A 19,866-nucleotide genomic window follows, 5' to 3' on the forward strand; every position below is an offset into this window, starting at 1 on the left:
CTGCGGCTCCTCCGCCCTCCTTTCGCTAGCAAGCCTCCCTGTATCTCCCCCCGTCCCGAGTGTCCCCGGGGGGCTGCTAGGATCGGAAAGGTGGTTGTTTTTTTTTTTTTTTTCCCTGTGTGTATACTCTCACGTGGAGCAGCAGCCGGTTTCGCTTGGGCTGGCAACTCCAGTCGGTTGCTCGCTGTCCCGTTTCGATCCTCCCTCAGCTTTGGTTGACCGAAATGGCCCGAGCGAAGCCCGTTCCGAAAAGATGCTCGTGCGGGCTCCCAGATGCTGAGGTTCGGATCATTTGAACGTCAGCGCAGCCTTCTGGTAACAGAAAACATCCAGGCGGGTTTCGTTTGTGTACTAACACCCCTCGGACGGGAGAGCAGCACGCTCCAGAGCCGAGGTCCGCTGCCGGCGTTTCAGCAGCCGGCTCCCCGCGGGTGCTTGCGGGCTGCGGTGCCCCGGGCGGCGGGGACTTGGCGATGCCGGCTCCGGTCCCGTTGCCGGGGGGCAGCAGGGACGAAACGAGGCGTGAGGGCGGCGGGGGGCAGCAGCAGGTGGCTCACGACGAGCCCCGCGCCTTCCTCCTCCTCTTCCTCCTCCTCCTCCCGTTCCCCCCGCGGGGCCGGTGGCCGGGGGAGGCCGCCCCCGGGGAGCTCGGGGGGGAGAGAAGGAAAGGGCCGGGGCTGCTGCGAGGCCCCGGGGGGCCGGAGGTGAGCGGCTCCCCCCGTACCCCTGGCCGGCTCTCCGCTCCGTGCCCAGCTCCGAGGAGCATCCCTCCCTCGCCTGCTTTGCCCTTCGCTTTGGACGGGTCGCCAAGCCGGCCGCGCCGAGCCGACGGGCACAGGGCTCAGGGGGGAGATGTGGAGGTGTCGGGGGGCTGCAGAGCCCTGCGGGAGCCCGGGCCCGCTGGGGCAGCGGCTGGTAGCCCCCGGGGCAGGGCGAGTCCGGCCCCGACGGCGGCTCCCGAGCCCGCACCTCGGCGGTGCATCACTTGTCAGCAGCAGTGGCACCTCCCGAGCCGTGATTCCGATTCATCTTGGCATCGGGTTTTATTCTAATGGGTTAAATTGGGTTCCCTTTTTTCAATTATCCCAGGTTTGACTGCGTGGTGTTGCATGACAACTCGCAGTTTCATCGGGTTTGGCAAAGCGAGGTTGCTCCGTGAATCCGTATATCATATCACATCAGATCAGCCTGAAGTTTGCTGTTTAGCGACTCCGTTTGAGAGGCTTTTTATGAAAGTGGGAAGGGTTGATACAGTCCATGGCTGGTTCGGTACGATTTGAAAGAAAAAAAAAAAAAGAAAGGAAAAAAAAAGAAATGTGGAGAGATGGCAACAACACGGGGTTTGCTCTCAGCTGTGAATAATAACAGAACGAAAAAAACGACACGATGGGGAAAGGCTCCGCTCCCTGCAAGATTTTTAGCAGGCTCCCAGTCCTCGCCTTTTTTTAATTTCCTAATATGTTCTTTGCTTTATTAGTTTTATTTACAACCAGCTCCCCATTAACACCTCACCTGATTACTGAGGAGCTGAGACAGCTAATCAAGAGAATCCAGCGAGGCAGCCCAAACTGAGAGGTGGGATTTAGTCCTCTTTCTGCTCGTTCTCTCTGTTTTTTCGTTTGTTTGTTTGGTTTGTTTGGAGAAATATTTTGAAGCCAACAGAAAATAAAAGGCAGGTATAAGCGTGCGCTGGCGAAGGGTCAGAGGTTAGAAATTCACGTCAATTCTGCATTAGAGGCTGTGTAGCGGGGGAGAGGGAGAGGGGAAAAACCTCCACCAAGCAGCTTGTTTATTTTAATTAACATAGGGATCCTCTGCTAGGAACAAGGAACAACCTCCATCTACTGGCTAGATCATCGCCTCTCTTCTCCATCCAAAAGCCATCCCTCATCACTCATTAAGGAGGGTACAATTTTGGAAGAAGCTTCTAAGGTCTCAAGGTAAGATCCTGCATGAGCCTGTGCTAGCAAAGCAGCTATTTCGACCTCACGGATGTCATTTGCGGGGTGTTTCTTCGGCGCGGTGCTTTCTTTTTTTTTTTTTTTTTTCCCTTTAAACACCACAGAATGGTCGTTTCCCCAGGTGTATTCGCAGACAACATTTGGTGCGTGTGTGTTTTAATCTAGAAAAATAGCAGCCTGGGAAGACTGAGCCATTCGGTTTAATAAAAAGGAGCCCGCGCTCTTTATTTTTTTTTTCTTTTTCTTTTTTATATATCTCTTTCCTTGCCATGGAATGGCTCCTCTCACCTGGCTGCGAGGCTAGCCTTTACGGGTGCGCTCTCCAAAAGCGGCACAACACGGTCATTTCCAGCGGCTTAATTACAAGCGGAGTGCGAGTGCGGCTGAGGTTAATACGAGCCAAGCGAGGAGCTAACAATGCTGAAGTCCTCCTCGGTGCGCACACTTTCGTGTCAGACAATAACCTGCCTCTCCTGCTCCCTCCCGGCGGTGCGATGGGTTTGGGTTACCCCAGCGCCTGGCCGTGGGGATGCGCCCGGGCTTACCCTGCCAAGCGCCTAATGGTTTCTCAGTTGAGCACCGTCTCTTCCAGAGGCTGAATGCGAGGCTTAATTTCCGTGCGTTACACTTACGGGGGGTACAAGCGCGCCGGACTTTTCCCTTTTTCCGTTCGATGCCGGTCGTGCCGGGCTTTCCCTGCCCCGGCTGAGCGGCATTTGCTCGGCTCCGGGCTACAGGCGAGGGGCGAGGGGCAGGAGAAAGGGGGAGGTGGGAGAGGATGCTGCTCCGGACACCGAGGTGGAATTTTAAACAATACCGGGCTTTTTTAATTTCTGTTTTTAGGAAACGCAATCATTTCAATGCTGAGAACATCGGCTAATTCCATACCGCCGCCGACGGATGTAACCCCACGAAAATTTTCTTTCTTTGTGTCCAGATTGGTTGGACCAGGCGCAGGCTTCACAAAGCGAGGGGGCTGAGCGGGAACAGCACCGCACTCCACCGCCAGCCAGCAGAGCACGAAATAGCGTTAGGCTTTAGGAACAGACCCGTCTTGCCCCCCCTCCCCCGGCCCGGGGTCGCGGTCCTGCCGCCGCTCTTCCCCCGACTTTGGCACCGGCGGCACGGCGCGACCCCAGGCAGCGCTGCCCGGCGCCCTCCCCTTCCTTTGCTAATTATCGCCGGTCGATAATTAATTTGCACGCAGCCGTCGCCCCAGACCCTGCCGACCAAGCGCAAGGTCGTTCACGCTGTAAGGGGCTTCAGCCCGCCGCCCGCGGCCGAGAGGAGCGCGGTGCCGGTGACCCGGCAAATCGCCGGGCTGGCCGCGGGGCCGGGGGCGAGGCCGGAGCCGGGCGAGGCCGCCCCGGGGCCGCGGCGCTCAGCGGGCGCGGTCCCTGCGCGGGTCCCCGCGGCCACACGTCCCCTGTCACCCTCGGCGGCCCGGGAAACCCGTGCCAAGGTGTGCCGGACGGGAGGGGAGCCCCCAGACCTCCTGCCGTGGAGCTCGGGTGCTGCGGGCACGGCGCCTCGCCCAGCCTCCCCGGCGCGCTGCGGCGCAGGGAGGTGAAGGCGCCCCGCAAGGGGACACCGCGTTGAGGGCCCGAGTGCTAATGCAAATGGATCCAGCGGGGATGAAGTGGTGGGGTTGGATTTTAGGTTCCCCGTTGTGCTCTTTGTGGGCTTTTTTCTCCCCTTGCCGAGAGAAGCAGCCGGAGCCGGCGGCCTCCGCGCTGCAGCCTCCGGGCTCCGCGGTGCCAACCTGCAGCCGGGGGGGGACCTGGGGACGCTGAAGTAGATTTCCCGTGATCTCCCACAGGCCCTTCGGAAACGGAGAAGTCACGTTCGATGCTAGCAACGAACTTTTTGGTGTCCCTTTAGGTAAGAAGCGCTCCGGCAGCATCAGCACGCTGAGCAGAAAACGCTTTAGGAACGCCCGGCCTCCTCCGGAGGAGCGGCCGCAGCGTGTCCCTAACGCTAGCTGACGGGGCAGAAGGGAAGCACCCCTCGGGAATTAACCGTGCCCAGCCGGGGGAGGCTCGCTCACTCCTGACTTTTGGTACGAGCCTGCCCGATTATTCCTAGCGGCGCCGCGGGGCTCAGGTAGGGCTGGGCACCCACAGCCCGGCCTGCCGGGGGCTCGCAGCCCCTGCGCCTGCCCCGGGAGAGGGCTCGGGCCGGCTTTGGGGTGCCCCGGGCCGCTTTGGGGTGCCCGTGCCCTGCACACGCCGGAGCGGAGCCGCCCGAGGCTGCGGGGCAGGGGCAGGCAGCCCCGGCAGGACGGCCGGGAGGGGATTTTCTTGCAACCGCTCAACCCAAAGCGTCCCGAGCTGAGCTTTTTCGGCTCTGCGGGCAGCGGCAGGTAGCAGCGAGCAGCCGGCACACGCTCCTGTCCCGCCGGGGGGGTTACGGCCCCCCGAGGAGCCGGCCGCCCCCTGCCCGGCCCTGCCCGAGCCCCCTGCCCCTCCGGCCGGCCCCGGGTCGCGCAGCCCCTCGCAGCCGCCTCGGCCCCGCGCCTGGGCTCAGCGGGCGAGGGGGGCCCGGGCGAGCAGCCCCCGCAGCCCGGACGGAGCCACCCCGGGTATTTTTTCCTGACGCCTTGTTGTGCTAATTGACTTGTTTTCTCCAAGGAAAGCCTCTCTCTCCCTCCTCCTTCCCCACACGCAGGTTTTTCTTTTTCTCTTTTTTTTTTTTATTCCTTTCTTTCTCTTCCTTTAATTCTTCCTTTCTGTCTTTCTCTCTCTCTTCCTTCCTTCCTTCATTTCTTTTTGTTTTTCTTCCCTTCTTTCTTCCCTTCTTTCTTCCCTTCTTTCTTCCCTTCTCTCTTTCTTGATTTCCTTCTCTCTCTTTCTTCCTCTCTCTTTCTTCCTCTCTCTTTCTTCCTCTCTCTTTCTTCCTCTCTCTTCCTTTCTTTCCTTTCTTTTTTTTTCTTTTTTCTTTTTTTTTCTTGACCGTGAGTGGTCTGCAGGAGCCTCGGGCTTGTGGCGGCATCTACCCGTTTTAAGGAGATTCCCTTACCCCTTTGAGTCTCGTCGGTTTTATAGCTATTACTCTCTTATTAAAACACACACACGCATACAACACATTGATTTCCATCCAAAAGGGCTAATTACATTACTTACAGTAAATAGCAGCCCTGCTGTCCAGGGTCTAGTGTGCCAACAGAGAAAAAAAAATCCCGGCTTATTTCACTTGATTGACTTCATCTTTGTGTGAAATTGTGTTTTATGAGCTGTATTCTGGCACTCGGAGGAATGTAGCAACATTCAATCTGCAAATAACATTAATTTTAGCTACTTAGGGGGAAAGAGAAGGGAGGAAACGGGCTGCCTGGATCTTGGGTTACATGGAAGAGGTGACTCGAGGAGCCCCTGAGGATGTCTCTGGGATGCTGTGGAAAGGAAGTGGGGGCTGGGGTACTTGTTTCACTAGTCGCGCTCGGGCTTGGTGTGGAGCGTCCCCCAGGGAGCGAGGAGCGCAGAGCTGCCGCCAGGAAGATCCTTCAGTGGGGATCGAGGTGTCAGGAAACAGCCGGCAGCTGTTCCAGAGAAAGGCAAGGAAGAGTGGTGTGAAAAGTAAGTAGGAAAAAGGGGAGAGGAGGGGAGGGGGAGCAGGGAGAGAGATTAGCCAGGAAGGAATGCATCGCCCGGACCCCTGCGCGCAACCAGCGCTCGCAGCCGGCAGCCGGGGAGCGGCCCAGGGACGAGACCGCGGCGGGGGTGGGGGTGGGGGCCTTCCCTTCCCTTCCCTTCCCTTCCCTTCCCTTCCCTTCCCTTCCCTTCCCTTCCCTTCCCTTCCCTTCCCTTCCCTTCCCTTCCCTTCCCTTCCCTTCCCTTCCCTTCCCTTCCCTTCCCTTCCCTTCCCTTCCCTTCCCTTCCCTTCCCTTCCCTTCCCTTCCCTTCCCTTCCCTTCCCTTCCCTTCCCTTCCCTTCCCTTCCCTTCCCTTCCCTTCCCTTCCCTTCCCTTCCCTTCCCTTCCCTTCCCTTCCCTTCCCTTCCCTTCCCTTCCTTTCCCTTCCCTTCCCCTCCCCTCCCCTCCCCACCCCGGTCACAGAGCCGTACCCCTTTGCCCGGCCCGGCCCCTCGCCGGGCGCCGCCAGCCCGCGGGGCTCCGGGTTTGGGGGAGGCGACAAAGCCCACCCCAGCCCACCCCAGCCCACCCCCAGCCCGGCCGCGGTGTTTGTCACGGCTTGCCCATCACTAGGGGTTGAGAGGAGTATGACAGGTCTTTGTTGTCTGAATAAAAATCAGTGGCAGCTCAAGGGAGAGAACTCCTCCTACTAAATTATCAAAAATGGGCTGGCTTTAGTCTCTTAACAAATTGGACAGAGTTCCGGAAAGCAGCAGTCCCAAATCCAACCTACAGGCACTGGGAACTTTAAAGCAACCAGGGACTGCTGAAAATAGCACTTCTTTTTGCTTTCTTTGTATTCAAAACTATAGCCTTTCCCGAGCGCTTCTACTGCCCCAGGTCCAAGTCTCTCCAGACAGGAGCCCCGGCTCTCCAGAACAGTAACAGATCCTTTAGCTCGCTTTTTGTTATTTTATTTTTTTAATTAATTATTATCACATTTTCTCCCCCTTGTTTGTTTTCTGCACATCTTCAGGAAGCCCTCGGTGCTTGTGCAAAGAGAAGCTCCTATTGCAACCTCCCTCCCTGCGCTGTGCGCCTCGGTGTAAACCTTTTGGATGATCTAAAGACTCTGGGGTCTGTATATGGAAATAGTGGGGTGCAGAGCAGAAGAAAATACTTGTCCTTTCCGTCCCCCAGCCATGCTTTTCCACGGGATCTCCGGAGGCCATATCCAAGGAATCATGGAGGAGATGGAGAGGCGATCCAAGACCGAGTCCCGCCTGGCCAAAGGGGGACAGATGAACGGCCGAGAAACGGTAAGAAGGGAGCTGGCCCCGCTCGAGAGGGGTCCTGCAAGCGTGGGCCCCCACGGGACAGCCCCAGCTTGGGGCAGCCAAAGGCGCTGCCCCCCCTGCCCCTTCCCCGCAACCCTGCGCTGGTAGAAACTGTTCCCGGCCAGCCAGCCGTAAGGCCTGGTGCAGTGCCGTGCCGTGCCGTGCCGGGCCGGGCTCACTTAGCCATTTGTCCCCCACACGCTGCCGGGTGTGCTCTCCGGGGCACGGGGGGAGTATTTGGGGTCGCTGTTAGGGGCGCTGCGAGCAGCAGCGCTGCGGTGGCCGTGCCCCGTCCGATGTGTGCTCCGCTTTCCGCGCTGCTCGCACCTCCCAAACGAAACCCCGCAACCCCCGGCTGCTCGCTTTTCCTCACCGTTTCTGGCCCCAAGCGAGGGGCTGGCAAAGAGGGGGCTCTCCCCGAGCGCGATGCCCGACCGCCCCCTTTGGGGCGGCAGCGGGGGGGTCCCGCGGCGCCCTGTGCCCCCCCCCGCCCACTTGTAGGGCTTCTGCGGCCCCGCAAGGACCGGGCACAAAGTAACGGCCCGGAGCCTGCGCCGCCGCTTCGGGGCCTGGGGTCTCCCCCTTCTCTCCTAAAAAAGCCCCCGCTTTGTTGCGGGAGGATTTGCAATGTGAATCCCACTCGCCTTTCCGATCGCTGTAAGAAAGGGGCGCGCAGCACAACTTCGGGTCGGAAAATGATCGCGGAGTTGCCGCTTTTCACCACTTCTGGCCGCAGCGGGAGGTGTTGGGGGCCCGTTTTCCCCGGTACTCTCCCAGCGAGAGCAGCCCCGGGCTCCGCGGCGGAGCTTTTGTGGCGGCGGCTGCTCCGTGCCCCTTTGTGCGGATCCGGCTCCTCCCGGGGCGCCCGGCCCCGGCAACCCGCACCAGTTGCTCGGCGAAAAGACGCTGGTTGTCGGCGAAACCCGGCCAGGGGCTGCGCGCTCGCTGCTCTTTGCACCGTCCACCTGTCTCCTCTCCCCAGCTCCGCTTGTAAACGGCCCGTTCTCCTCCAGAGACGGGCTCGGGGCTGCTTGGAGCAGGGGGGAAAACTGACGGGAGAATTGGTGCGAGCGCGCACCCGTGCCCCGAAGTTGCGGCGCGGCAGAGCGGTGCCGTCCTGCCTGAAAACGCCGCTCCCCCGGAGCGCCCCGATTCACAGGCGAAAGCGACGGGGAAGCTCCAGGCGTAACTTGCCAAACTCGGGGAAGAACCGGCTCCGCTTCCCTTTCTGAGGCCTAAGCAGTTGCCTCCGCATGTCCAAAAGCCGTGAGGCTGCTGGGGGAGGGTTAGAGGGGTGCAGCCGGCAGCCGAAGCCCCGTGCCAGTGCTGGGGGGTCGCGGGGAGCGTCCCGGCCCCGCCTGACCCGCGGTCGCGGCGCGGTTGTCTTGCAGAACATGCCCCCTCTGAGCCCCGAGAAGCCCGCCCTGTGCGCCGGCTGCGGAGGGAAGATCTCCGACAGATATTACCTGCTGGCTGTGGACAAACAGTGGCACCTCAGGTGTCTTAAGTGCTGTGAATGTAAACTGGCTTTGGAGTCAGAGCTCACCTGCTTTGCCAAGGACGGCAGTATTTACTGCAAGGAGGATTACTACAGGTACAGCGAGCAAAACCGCAGCCCCTCACAAGGCATTTCCACGCGAAACGCGCTTTAGTTCCACACGGGCTTGCAAAGGCGGCTTTTTGCGGCCGGCGGTTCCCTGACCGCACGCCCCTGTCCCCCCTCAGCAGCCTCCCCCGTGCCGAACCCGTACGGGTGGCCGGGGGGGGCGTGGGGCACACGAGCCCCACAGGAGCCGTGCCCCGGGGTAGCCCCCAGCGAAGGCAGCCAAGGGCCAACAAAAGTTTCCCCCCGCCCGCTGCCTGCCGGTTTTCCGCCGCTGGGGAGCCGAGGAGCGCGGCTGCCGAGCCCCGCAGCGCAGAGCCCCTTCCTCGGCCCTAAAAGCAGGGGAGCTTTTGGGGGCCCCATCCGCCCCTATCTGCGCTCACTGGCGGCGGGGCAGCTTCTGCACGCCCAAGGGAACGGGGCCACCCGGCGGAAAACATCCCCAGGCGCTGCTCCGAGCAGCCGGGGCCGGGGGCTCCCCGCCGACCCCCCCGGCCGGGAAGGAGGCGGGTGGGCAGCGGCGGGGGCGGCCTTCCCCTGCTCTTCTAGTTGATGCCCACTTCTCCGTTTCCCTCAGAAGGTTCTCCGTGCAGAGATGTGCCCGCTGCCACCTTGGGATCTCGGCCTCCGAAATGGTCATGAGAGCCAGGGAGTCGGTGTATCACCTGAGCTGCTTCACCTGCACCACCTGCAACAAGACTCTGACCACGGGCGATCACTTTGGCATGAAGGACAACCTGGTTTACTGCAGGGCCCACTTCGAGTCCCTTTTGCAAGGAGAATACCCCCCTCAGCTGAGCTACACCGAGCTGGCAGCCAAGAGCGGAGGGCTGGCGCTGCCTTACTTCAACGGCACTGGCACGGTCCAGAAGGGGAGGCCCAGGAAAAGAAAGAGCCCTGCCCTAGGAGTGGACATCGTCAACTACAACTCAGGTGGGAAACACACTCTGAGCTCTCCTGCCCCTCCACCAAGGGCTCGCTCGGGCTTCCCCTCGGCTAGGCAGTGCGCGAGGGACCCAGGCAGGCCAAATCTTGCTTAACCACTGGGAAATCAAACAAACAGCCCTCTGAGGGCTGCAGGGTTTGCGGGAAAGCTAGCAGCAGCCCTCCTCAAGGGCTGTCTTTGCCTATTAATGTCAAGTACCCAAACTTAGCCACTTCCCAGGGTAAAGACAAAAACAAAACAAAACAAAACCCTGACAAACACCGCAGAGTTCTTTCTCCATAGGAACCTCAGAGATAGCGGTCCCATAATCTGTATTTTATGAACAAAAAACACTTCGTCATTTAGACCTCAAATTAAAAGTACCCAAAAAGATCAGAAAAAATAATTTTAGAGAAAAGTCAGTGCATGGCTCCTACAGCGTCAATGGAGTATGCAGGCACTCAATAAAGATAGGCAACCCATAGCAATGAACTCTTCAGGCTAACAGTGCCGTTTTACTGGCACATAAACAACCGAGCTGCACAAGAGGCCAACGAATAAATGCTGTTCCCTGCAACTAAGCCTTAACAAATGTAATTAACGAGAACGGGCTCTGCTCTCTTAAGGGAAGGCAGGGAGCGAGTGGTGCTCTGTCTTAAATCCCCCCTAACTCCAGCCACTTTAAGTCCCCAAACCGTGTCTAGAGACAGTGCTGGTGGCCGGTGGCGGGGCGTTTGTGGTGGCCAGGCGCTTCAGGTGGGGGTTCACCAGGCGGGAGAAGAAAGCAGAGCGGGCTAACCCCAATTACGCAGCTCTCGACCCCAAAATGCTTGCAGCGAGCGCAGGGAGAGGGACGCACGCGGGCTGCGGCCTCCCTGCCTCCCTCCGGCCTCCTTCCCAGCCTCCCTGCCTCCCTCCGGCCTCCATCCCAGCCTCCCAGCCTCCCTCCCGGCCTCCCTCCGCCCCAAAGCCGCTCTCTGCCACTGGGGGCCCCTGCGCGGCTCCTCCTGGCGGGCCGGGAGCTGCTGCATCTCCTCGGAGCCGCGGGCCTCGGAGCCAGGGCAATCACGGCGCTAATTGTTCCTTGTTAATTGAAGATGACATCGGAATCCCTGGCTCCGGAGCGGTTTCCAATCAATGCTGAAAGCTGCTAAAGAAAAGGGGACCTGTAGCACAGCCAGGGCTCGCTCAGTCCCGGCTGCTAAGGGGGGGGGCGCCTATGCCTCCGGTTCTCCCTCCCTCACCCACATCCTCTAAAAATCCCCCTTAAACAGAAACATTTAGGGACAGCTTCTCGTCAGGATTAGGATGGGAAATTAGGGAAAAATGAAAAGCTGTGGATATGACAAAACACCCCCTAAGCTTCAGGTCAGGACTCGAGAGAGGCATTATTTGCAGGCGCTGTCAGAGTTTTCGTGCGCTAGTCCTAAAAGTCTCCTTCGTTACACCAGCGGGGGATGTCAGTTGTTTCGCCGACTCCAAAACGGGATTAAAACCCACTGCTCACGATAAAAATGTAGCTCACTTCATCGAGATCTCGCGGAATTAAAAACAAAACAAACAAACAAAAAAGCCGCTTTAATCTGATGCTTTGGACTCCCTTTAGCTGGCCGAGAACTGTGACCTGGTCGGGCCGTACCGCTTTTATGCAGTCGTTTAAGGCATTACCTAGCCGTGTCCAGCGCTGACACACGCTCTCGACAAAACACAGCTTGCAGCCAAGCCGCGCAGCCGGCGCAAACGACTGCAGCCCGCCGCCCCTCCGCGCTCCAGCTGCAGGGGGAGGAACAGGAGGCTCTGCCCTTCCCGAAACGAGCAGCGGGAGCCGAAACCGTTTCTCCCGAAACACCAAAGTCTCCGAGCGCTCGGCGGCCGCCGCCCCCCGCTCACGGCCCCGGCCCCGCAAGGCCGAGCAGGGCACCGCTTCCAGCGGGCGGGCGGCCCCCGGGCACGGCCCCGCAGGGGACAGGGGCTCAGCCCCGCACCCCGGGGCGCTGGGGGCGGCTCCTGCCTCCCCCGGCCCGGCTCGCAGCCCCCTGTGGCCCGGCCCGGCCCGGCCGAGGCCCCGCTCCCCGCAGCCCCCGGCGCGGCGCAGCCTCCCCGCGGCCGCGCGGGTGCCCAGGGGCGGCCACCAAAGGCTCGCTCCCGTCGCCCCCGCTTTGCTCAGAGCCCCCCCGCTAACACCCAGAGGGGAAGGGGAAGCCCAGGTCGTCCGGGGCGATGTGGAGAGAGTTTTCCCCCGGGGGAGCGAGCCGGGCTCGGGTCAGTGCCACCGAGCCGCCGTCCCCAGCCGGCCGCGCGTGGAAACGCGTGCGTGTGCCAGCGCCCCCGGCCCCGCGCTCCTTTTGTCCCGGGGAGCGGAGCTCGGGGCCAGAAGGGAGCGGATTCTGCCTCCGGATGCACAGCAGCCTCCCTGGGCTCTGTTCTGTTCAGCGCTTTGATCGCTGCCTCGCAGCTCCCCGGCTGTGAAGCGGGAACGCACCGATAAATAACTCGAAATGTTCCGAGGTAAAAGCCGTTCCTACTGGTGGGGTGCCTGGAAGCAATGTGACAAAATGGGAGAAAGTATTCAAAAGTACTTAAAACATTCAAAGCTTTCTCTATATTACCTCTTCTATCACAGAATTAATACGTATTTTGAGGGAAACCGTGTTGACTTACAGCCAACAGGATATAGAAATGGGATGGTGAAGAAGATTTCCCTAGGAAAATATTTTACACAGCTGTTGCTGAAAGAGCTGTTTACTTTATTTCACAGTATACATGTGAAAAATTCTTGGCAATAAAAAGCGAACTGTTGTAGCTCTTTCCAAAGCAAAATTAAATTCACAGCCCCGTGATCCCGCGGCAATGAAACGAGCAACAATGTCTTGCCCGATTTTTCGCTTCCCCCTAGCTCCCCGGGCAGCAGCGTAAAGCTCCGCACTGCTCCGCGGCAAAGCCACGCAGCGCGGCTCCACCCGCGGAAAGCAGAGACTGACCTTAGCATGGCATTAGCTAGGCTTGTCTGAGGATGCTTTGAGCCCCGCTCCCGTTTTCTCGTGGAAATGAGAGCCAAAGTCAATCAAACAAAAGAGGGACAAAAAAGCAGACCACAGAGCCAAAGGCAGGAAGCAGGACAGAGGAGCCCGAGGAAGTTCGCTTTGCTGCTGCAAACGTGAGCGACCGGAGGGGAAGAAAAGCAAAGCAAACAAGCAAGCAGCTTGCAACTGTCTGAAGTAAAACTCAAGGACTGAATTCTGGTAATCTGATTTATGTCAGCGTACGAGTTACTGCCCACACGCCTTAACTGAAGGCAGTGTGATTGCTTGTGAAAACAAGGAGTAAATACAATCCAAATCTGGTCTGAAATTGTTTTCAAGGCAAATTTCAACCCCTGGTATTTTCAGAAGTGTCAGCTCACTTTGTTTGAAAGTGCAGATATACTTCCTACCAAGCCCAGAAGCAAACCTAGCTATAATTAACTATTCACCTGATTTTCTGTCAAAGTGTTGTCTTACCAGCATCTGTTCTTGTTGACTCGTCTTATAATTCAAAAGAGAAGGCACCTTCAAGAAGCTTTTTATTTTCTCGTGGTTTTGAGTTGTTTTGCCTCTGTTTTTAGCACTGTCAACATCAGTCTCTGTATTGTGTGATTCCTCTCCTTCTCTCCTCTTTTTTTGGAGAAACCGGGATCTACTTGGCCTAGTAAATAATCCACTGTTTGAGAGCAGTACAAAAATTCAAATGAGCAACTAATGAAACTTGATCTAGTTTACACACATCCTGAAATATTTTTAATTAGCTGTTCTTTAAAGTTGTTTTTTAATTAATATGCTCTACCACGATTACATCATCAATTCTCTCCTGTGTGACTGAGCTATTTTTACAAAATGGGATCCTGAAAGTAACCCAATTGCTTTTAAGCCAAAAAGAAGAATACAGGTGGTTTTCCTTCTTTTTTTTTTTGCCAGTACTATCACCTCGTTCCCCAGGGTGAGATGATGATGCCACAGTCCCTGAAGAGCTGCAACTCTAGTGTGCAAGTCACACCCATAAAACTGTAATCTGGAACAAAGTCACCTTTTAGAGACACTTTGAAAATCCTGAGTCAGAGAAATCAGGGAAACTCTTACACTTTGGAGCCAGTGTTTGTTTGCTTGTAGAAATGTCACAGATCAGGACCAGCGAAGAGCTACTGCGGATTGGGATTGAGACCGAGGGCCTGAATCAAGCCCCGACACAGCCGCTTTCTGGAGATGCTTTACAGAGCAAAGTCTCTAAGCAGTTCACATGAACTCCCAGGCAGAGTCCAAAAGCATTCATTTTAGCAGCAAAAAAGTCCAGATTTTATGCTTTCCTGATCAACTGTCATAACAAACCTTCCTGCCGCACATCTTTTTTTGTAGGTGCTTGTGATTTGGGGGAAAGCTCAGGAACACTCAGAATGCTGGCTTGACCTTTATTCTCCTCTCGAGCTAAGAGTGTTTCAGTGAGTGAGGTTTCAAAATCTGAATGAGATTTCAAATGACTCTTTGGATGCCCAAAGCAAAACCATCACCACAGGGAATAGACTTGTTTGAAAATAAATGCCAAAGGAGAGACAACTTTCTAAGTCTGCCCTTAGTAGGTAAAGGCCCGGGAGACATAGCATGTTTTAAGAATAGGAAAAGGTCATCTTCTTGATCTTTTTTTGTCTCATTTAATTATCACATCTGTACTTATTCTTGCACCACGTTAGCTCTTCCTTCCTCTCTTGCTTCCTTCCAAATAGTACATGCACGATGATTTTTGCCTTGATTCGTTTATCCTACGTGGTGCATGGCCACTAACTCCTTGTTTCCTTTGTTCATTGCCCAGGTTGTAACGAGAATGAGGCAGATCACCTGGACAGAGACCAGCAGCCTTATCCCCCATCCCAGAAGACAAAGCGCATGCGCACCTCCTTCAAACACCACCAGCTTCGTACCATGAAGTCCTACTTTGCTATCAACCACAACCCAGATGCCAAGGACCTCAAGCAGCTTGCCCAGAAAACAGGCCTGACCAAGAGAGTTCTGCAGGTAAGAAGCCACCATCACAGGCTTGCCAACATTTTCCCCTACCCCTGCCAGCCGATAGCATTTCCCGTATGCGTAACGAGAGCGATATATATACAAATACTTTTGTTAGCTGCGTCCCTAGTGGGTTTTCAGAGGGGTTTGGTGTTACACAGCAAGAGTGCCAAATATGTGCCTTATCACCCAGAGGCAGCCAAACACTGCAACATGATTTGTAAGTAGCTGCATCCTCAAGATGAGGAAACAGCCTCCGCAGCCTACCAACTCAGGAGATACCCTGGGATCTGTAGTCTCTTTGTGGTGGCCTTACTAAGGAGAGAGGTAGCGAACCTACTCATTTTACACACACTGGGTGAAGCCTTTGGGCTCCTGTGACGCATTGAATGTGGCCCCTCAGTGAGCCGATCCCCCAGTAACAGAAGGGAAGCTTTGACCGCTATGATCTCCAGGACCAGCCTGTTCCCTGTTATCACTAAGGGCCTCCGTAGTAAAAAGTTACCTCTCCGCGAAAGCGCCCAGCAGACGACGTTAATAAAAATCCCCATAAAGGTGCGTGCTAGCTCAGCGAAGTTAAAGCGAGGGATGTGTTACATGCAGAGTGCCAAAGAAGGGCAGCGATCGAGATAGAAGGAGAATCTATTAGCGGCGATTGCTCGTCTGTGTTACATACCACCTAAACCATTTTCAGTGAACCTTACGGAACAGAAAGACTAGGTGACCCGTATCAACAACCTGTACGACAGGGATGGTGTAATCACCCCTCCCTCCCTTTCTCATCAGCCTTTTAAAAGGATTGAGATAAATTTCAAGCCTTGGCAAAGATCTGCTCATTCACCCTTTGCCTTGACCTCTGTTGTGAGTCTTGACCCCAAACCTCTCCAACCCAAGAAAGCACCATGTGGCCATCAAGAAGTTGCTCCCCTCGGGTGCGTGAGCGAGCAGGTTTTTTCCAAGGCTGCCCCACGAGGTCTGCAGGCTGGGCTGCCGCGTTCCAGCGAGCACCGTGGCGCCGGGCCCTCCCGCGTGTTTTAGTCAGGACCACCAGTAGCGAGCGAAGCTGTAGAGCGACTTGGGCGATTTGCCACACAAATCAATCGGCAGGACAATTACGTAAAAGCAAGAACAAAGACAAACAAACACAAACAAGCATCGGTAAAGAAATCAATTGGGATTGGTTTGCAGGTTTGGTTTCAAAACGCGAGAGCCAAATTCAGAAGGAACCTTTTGCGGCAGGAGAATGGGGGTGTCGATAAAGCTGATGGCACCTCGCTTCCGGCACCGCCCTCAGCAGACAGCGGCGCACTCACTCCACCCGGCACTGCGACCACTTTAACAGACCTGACCAATCCCACTATCACTGTAGTGACATCAGTGACCTCTAACTTGGACAGCCACGAATCCGGGAGCCCCTCACAAACTACCTTAACGAACCTTTTCTAACATTTCCTTTTTTTTTTTTTAATCTTACTCTTCTTCTTTATTATTATTATTATTATTATAATTTTTATTAATTTCAAGCCTTTTTAAAAAAAATACAAAATAACAAACCCACAAAATATTTGGGAAAATAAACAGCTTGATGTGTAGCATCTGCAGCCACTTGGCAAATGAGTTTGAAGTAATATGTTGCTATAATAAATGAAGATTTATTGTTGATAAATTGTACTCAAATTTTTTTAATTCATCAGACAACTGAAGAGAAGGTTATGAATCATTCCAATAAGTGCCTCTTAAAATTGTATGTTACTTATTTCCAGAATCTTGAAAAAAAGATTACTACTACAACAAAAAAAAGAAAAAAACAAACACAAAAACCAACCAACCAACCAAAAAAACCAACAACAAAAGCAGAAGTTTCTTTTCCCTCCTTGATAACCAGACAAAAATCAGTTTAATTATAGCCAAAAGAATGCTGCTTCAGGATTGTATGTTCACTGCTGGCATTTAAGAACACAAAATTTCATTTTATTTTTATAATGCATCTACAAATTTTGTATGATTTCTTTTTTTAATGTAGAAAAATAAATGCAAAACGAATTAAATTAATTATTGGACTAGTCAGACCGCAAGACCCAGTGCTTTTTGCTTACGCATTGGTCACAAGCCTGACCCCGCTGAGCACTGGGGTGTCTCACTGGGACAGCCAAACACCCCTCCGGCAGTTCTTCACCCAGCTGGGACGTCCTTGGCCACCCCTGAAAGCTGGTGGAGGGCTGCAGAGCGAGCCCCAGCCCGCGCGTGGGGGTGCTGCTGCGAGTCTCTGACTTCGCCGTCCGTACGGGCAGGAGGCGAGATGCGGGGAACACCCTCCAGAGTGAGCTCACTGCTCTAAGGGCAGTATTGAAGTAATAACAGCAGAGTGACAACTCAGGCTGGGAGTCCCACTGATCTGAAGAATTGCACAGGGAGGGTTTTTCATTTTTCTCTGCAATCGGTCACACAGCACTGATTTGGACTTAAAAAAAAAAAAAAAGAATGCAGTTTGCTACACGGCCTCGATGCCATGCTATTAAAGCAAACAGCCTCTTTAGTGAGCACAAAAATGATTTCCAAGGACGCATACGCACATGTACGGTTAAAACCAGTTTTTGATAAATCATACTTTTTCAGGGAAAATGGAAATAAGCAAAATATAATTTATTAAGACGTTTTAAGGAATATGATTTTAGTACAATTTATTCATTGCTATTTTGAATTTACTTTAGATGTTTCCTGAGATTGTATCAGACTCTTTGTTTAACACAGGAACTTAAAATCTTTAGTTCATTACTATCTTTAACATATACTTTAACTTTTTAAACTTTGTATAAACGGAAAAAAAAGCAAAAATTCTTACAAAATTGGGAATTGGCAGTGAATAATTTTAAAACAGATAAACTCAGAAGCCTTGTGGATGCTGATCTGAATACATTTCTTAGTTTACAATAGTGATCTTTCTCTTTTTAATTTTATTTAAGCTAAAAGTCTGAATGGTCTGGGCAGTGGTGAATGTTCATTTGTATCCTTTTATTGTAGTTGAACACCAATTAGATTGTGGAGAGTCTCAGAAACAAAACGAACAAAAAACAGTCAAGATCTATGTCTTGCTTTTAGTGGATTGTTAAGAATAACTTTGCACATATACCCCACTTTTTAGACACCATCAAATCTCCTTTTTGGTGGTCAAAGTGGCTATTTAATATATTTTAAAGGTGTCCTTTTTGGCTGTATAAATGTGTGGTTACATATTGACAGTTCACTGCCCACATTAAAGTGCATTATTGTAATTTTTGCTCAGGGTTTTTAGAAAATTAGCACAGAAAAGTAGCTTATTTTTAAAAAAAAGATGATGGAAGAGATGTTAACACTGTAATAGAAGAAAGGTGTGTTTGCCATTATATATTTAGCAAGTATGGTTATCATCTTCTAAGGATATTAAATCTTGACTTTTCCTATTTCTATTATCTTATGGGCATTTACCACTAACCAGACCAAACAACCTTGGTAAGGCTGAGATCTTTATTAATACACTTTTACAGGTAAAAAATATTGATACTTATAAATTTTGTTCTTTGACAGAACAATATATGGTACTAGAGATCTACTTTATTAAGTAGACTAATTAAAACTCAGTTCTACTATGTGCCTTATGATATACCTTGGGAGTAAGTTTGTGAAAAATCAGGATATATGTGTTGTTTGTTAAATTAACTGTTTTAAGCCCTTTTGACACCTCACTAGTTTTGTACTGTTTTACCTCTTATTTCTGAAACTCTTTTTATGGTGTATCCTGTTAGAGGGGACAAACATGTCATAGAAAGCAGTTGTGCACTCTTTCAGATATAGTTGATAAATCCAATAATCTTATATATTGAGCTTCGTGTTTATAGTACAGTAAGTGGTCTAGCAAAATTGTCCATGTTTCTTTGTTTATTGATAAATGCATTGTATAGAAACTATTTCCCCTAAATATTTATGGACCAAACAATTGTGATATATCCTATTAAATTTGTGTGAATAAACCATTTTGAATCTAAGGAGTATTATTTCCCATCAGTTTTTTATTTTTATTTTTTAATTATTATTATTATTTTGTTTTAATTTAAAGCCTACATGTTCCAGTGTGTCTCTTTGCTTTTACGGTCTCTGTGAACAATTGGTACTAAACATGGAAACACGCCCTTTTAACTATTCTAAAATACGGTTCCTTCTTAGGTTTTCAATTTCTTCATATTCAATGTATATGCTACTGCTGGTGCAATTTAGATTTTAGCCTCTTAACCCCCCTTTTTGAACATGCAAAGTAATGCCCCACTGATTTGATATTGAAACCCTGTCGTAGACTTCTAAAAAAGCCAGAGAACTAGTAGCTAAAGTTATTGCATGACAAATATAACCTAAATAATATGATGAAATGAATCAAGATTTAATGCTAGGTATATTGAACACAAAATAGAATTGCAGACCCCGAAAAGCCAGGTTGCTCTGTAGTTTAATAAATTGTCACTATGATTTCTTTCAGGGAGAACAAATCATGGGGCATTACAGCCAAACATCCCGACGTTTGAAAATTCCCTAAAGTATTAAAAGAAGGGGAAAAGTTTGATCGGAAATCCACTGCAGTGAAGACAAAGACAATATTAGGTTATGATAATCATACATCTAAAAATCTATTGAGCCAAAAAATAAAAATAAAAGACTTGATGTCATTTCCTGAATGTTAACAAAACATATGTTATTTTATGGTGTCTAATTAACAGAACTGAAGGCTTCAACAAATTGTGTGGTATTAAAAACAAACTTAGAGAAACTATGTATAAAACCAGAGCAACCTGGCAGCAATCTACCCAGTCCATATTTGAAGAAAACTTTTCTTTCAAAATATCACATTTGTCAAGCACAAGTACCTGTAAAATAAAATCTGAGTGCATTCATTCCACTTGCTTGCTAATGTGTACTAGTCATATCTGTTAAATGGATTTTTGTAAATTCAAAGAGAACTTTTCACTCATTCAAGATCATAGGAATCAAAACCCAGTAACCTTAGTACTATTGTTTCTGAATTCTTTTTTTTTTTTTAAACAAGACAAATCTGCATGCACTTTTCCATCTGTCACATATAGTGTACATTTCTGTATGATGAATTTCTCTTTGATGTTTCTTGTATAATAGCTTTCATTAATAAACATTTTATTTGATGCAAACATAGTTAACTTTATGTAAACACATAGCTAATTGTTCCAACTAATTTAAACTTTTCTTTTGAAAAGAAGCAGTACAGTGCAGTTCCGATGTGTTATATATATAAAATCAAAAAAGAATGAGGTAGCAATACTGTTGCACAGCATAAAATTATTTCATTTGGAGTTTACTTTTTAGTTTTTTAACTTGTTGTATAAAACTGACATGTTTTTTAAAAATTCCCATCAGCATCAACAATAAAAGAATCCCC

General features: G+C 51.9%; 1 protein-coding gene across 14 annotated transcripts; it reads left to right on the plus strand.

The window, feature by feature from the left end:
• The first annotated feature begins 1,190 nt into the window (after window positions 1-1,190).
• Window positions 1,191-19,491, plus strand: LHX9 (LIM homeobox 9). Of its 14 annotated transcripts, XM_080601852.1 has the most exons (8): window positions 1,191-1,575; window positions 1,808-1,940; window positions 2,805-3,842; window positions 6,732-6,850; window positions 8,260-8,462; window positions 9,049-9,404; window positions 14,236-14,438; window positions 15,618-18,929. In XM_080601852.1, the coding sequence occupies exons 4-8, from the start codon at window positions 6,734-6,736 to the stop codon at window positions 15,873-15,875; spliced, it is 1,137 nt and encodes a 378-aa protein (XP_080457978.1). In that variant the 5' UTR covers window positions 1,191-1,575; window positions 1,808-1,940; window positions 2,805-3,842; window positions 6,732-6,733; the 3' UTR covers window positions 15,876-18,929. The 14 variants fall into 14 exon arrangements, with proteins under 14 accessions (XP_080457978.1, XP_080457977.1, XP_080457966.1 ...); XM_080601851.1 differs by lacking the exon at window positions 2,805-3,842 and having other exon boundaries at window positions 1,193-1,575; XM_080601840.1 differs by lacking the exon at window positions 2,805-3,842 and having other exon boundaries at window positions 1,193-1,575; window positions 1,822-1,940.
• The last annotated feature ends 375 nt before the right edge of the window (window positions 19,492-19,866 follow it).

The sequence above is a fragment of the Anser brachyrhynchus genome, assembly GCF_964034855.1.
Source record: "Anser brachyrhynchus genome assembly, chromosome: 8".
Taxonomy (NCBI): domain Eukaryota; kingdom Metazoa; phylum Chordata; class Aves; order Anseriformes; family Anatidae; genus Anser; species Anser brachyrhynchus.

Bases quoted from the DNA above. Each gene is read 5' to 3' on its own strand.
- LHX9 (XM_080601839.1), top strand. From the start codon at position 5,308: ATGGAAGAGGTGACTCGAGGAGCCCCTGAGGATGTCTCTGGGATGCTG. The intron at 6,851-8,259 runs GTAAGAAGGGAG...GTTGTCTTGCAG, and splicing joins AGATGAACGGCCGAGAAACG to AACATGCCCCCTCTGAGCCC. The intron at 14,439-15,617 runs GTAAGAAGCCAC...ATTGGTTTGCAG, and splicing joins TGACCAAGAGAGTTCTGCAG to GTTTGGTTTCAAAACGCGAG.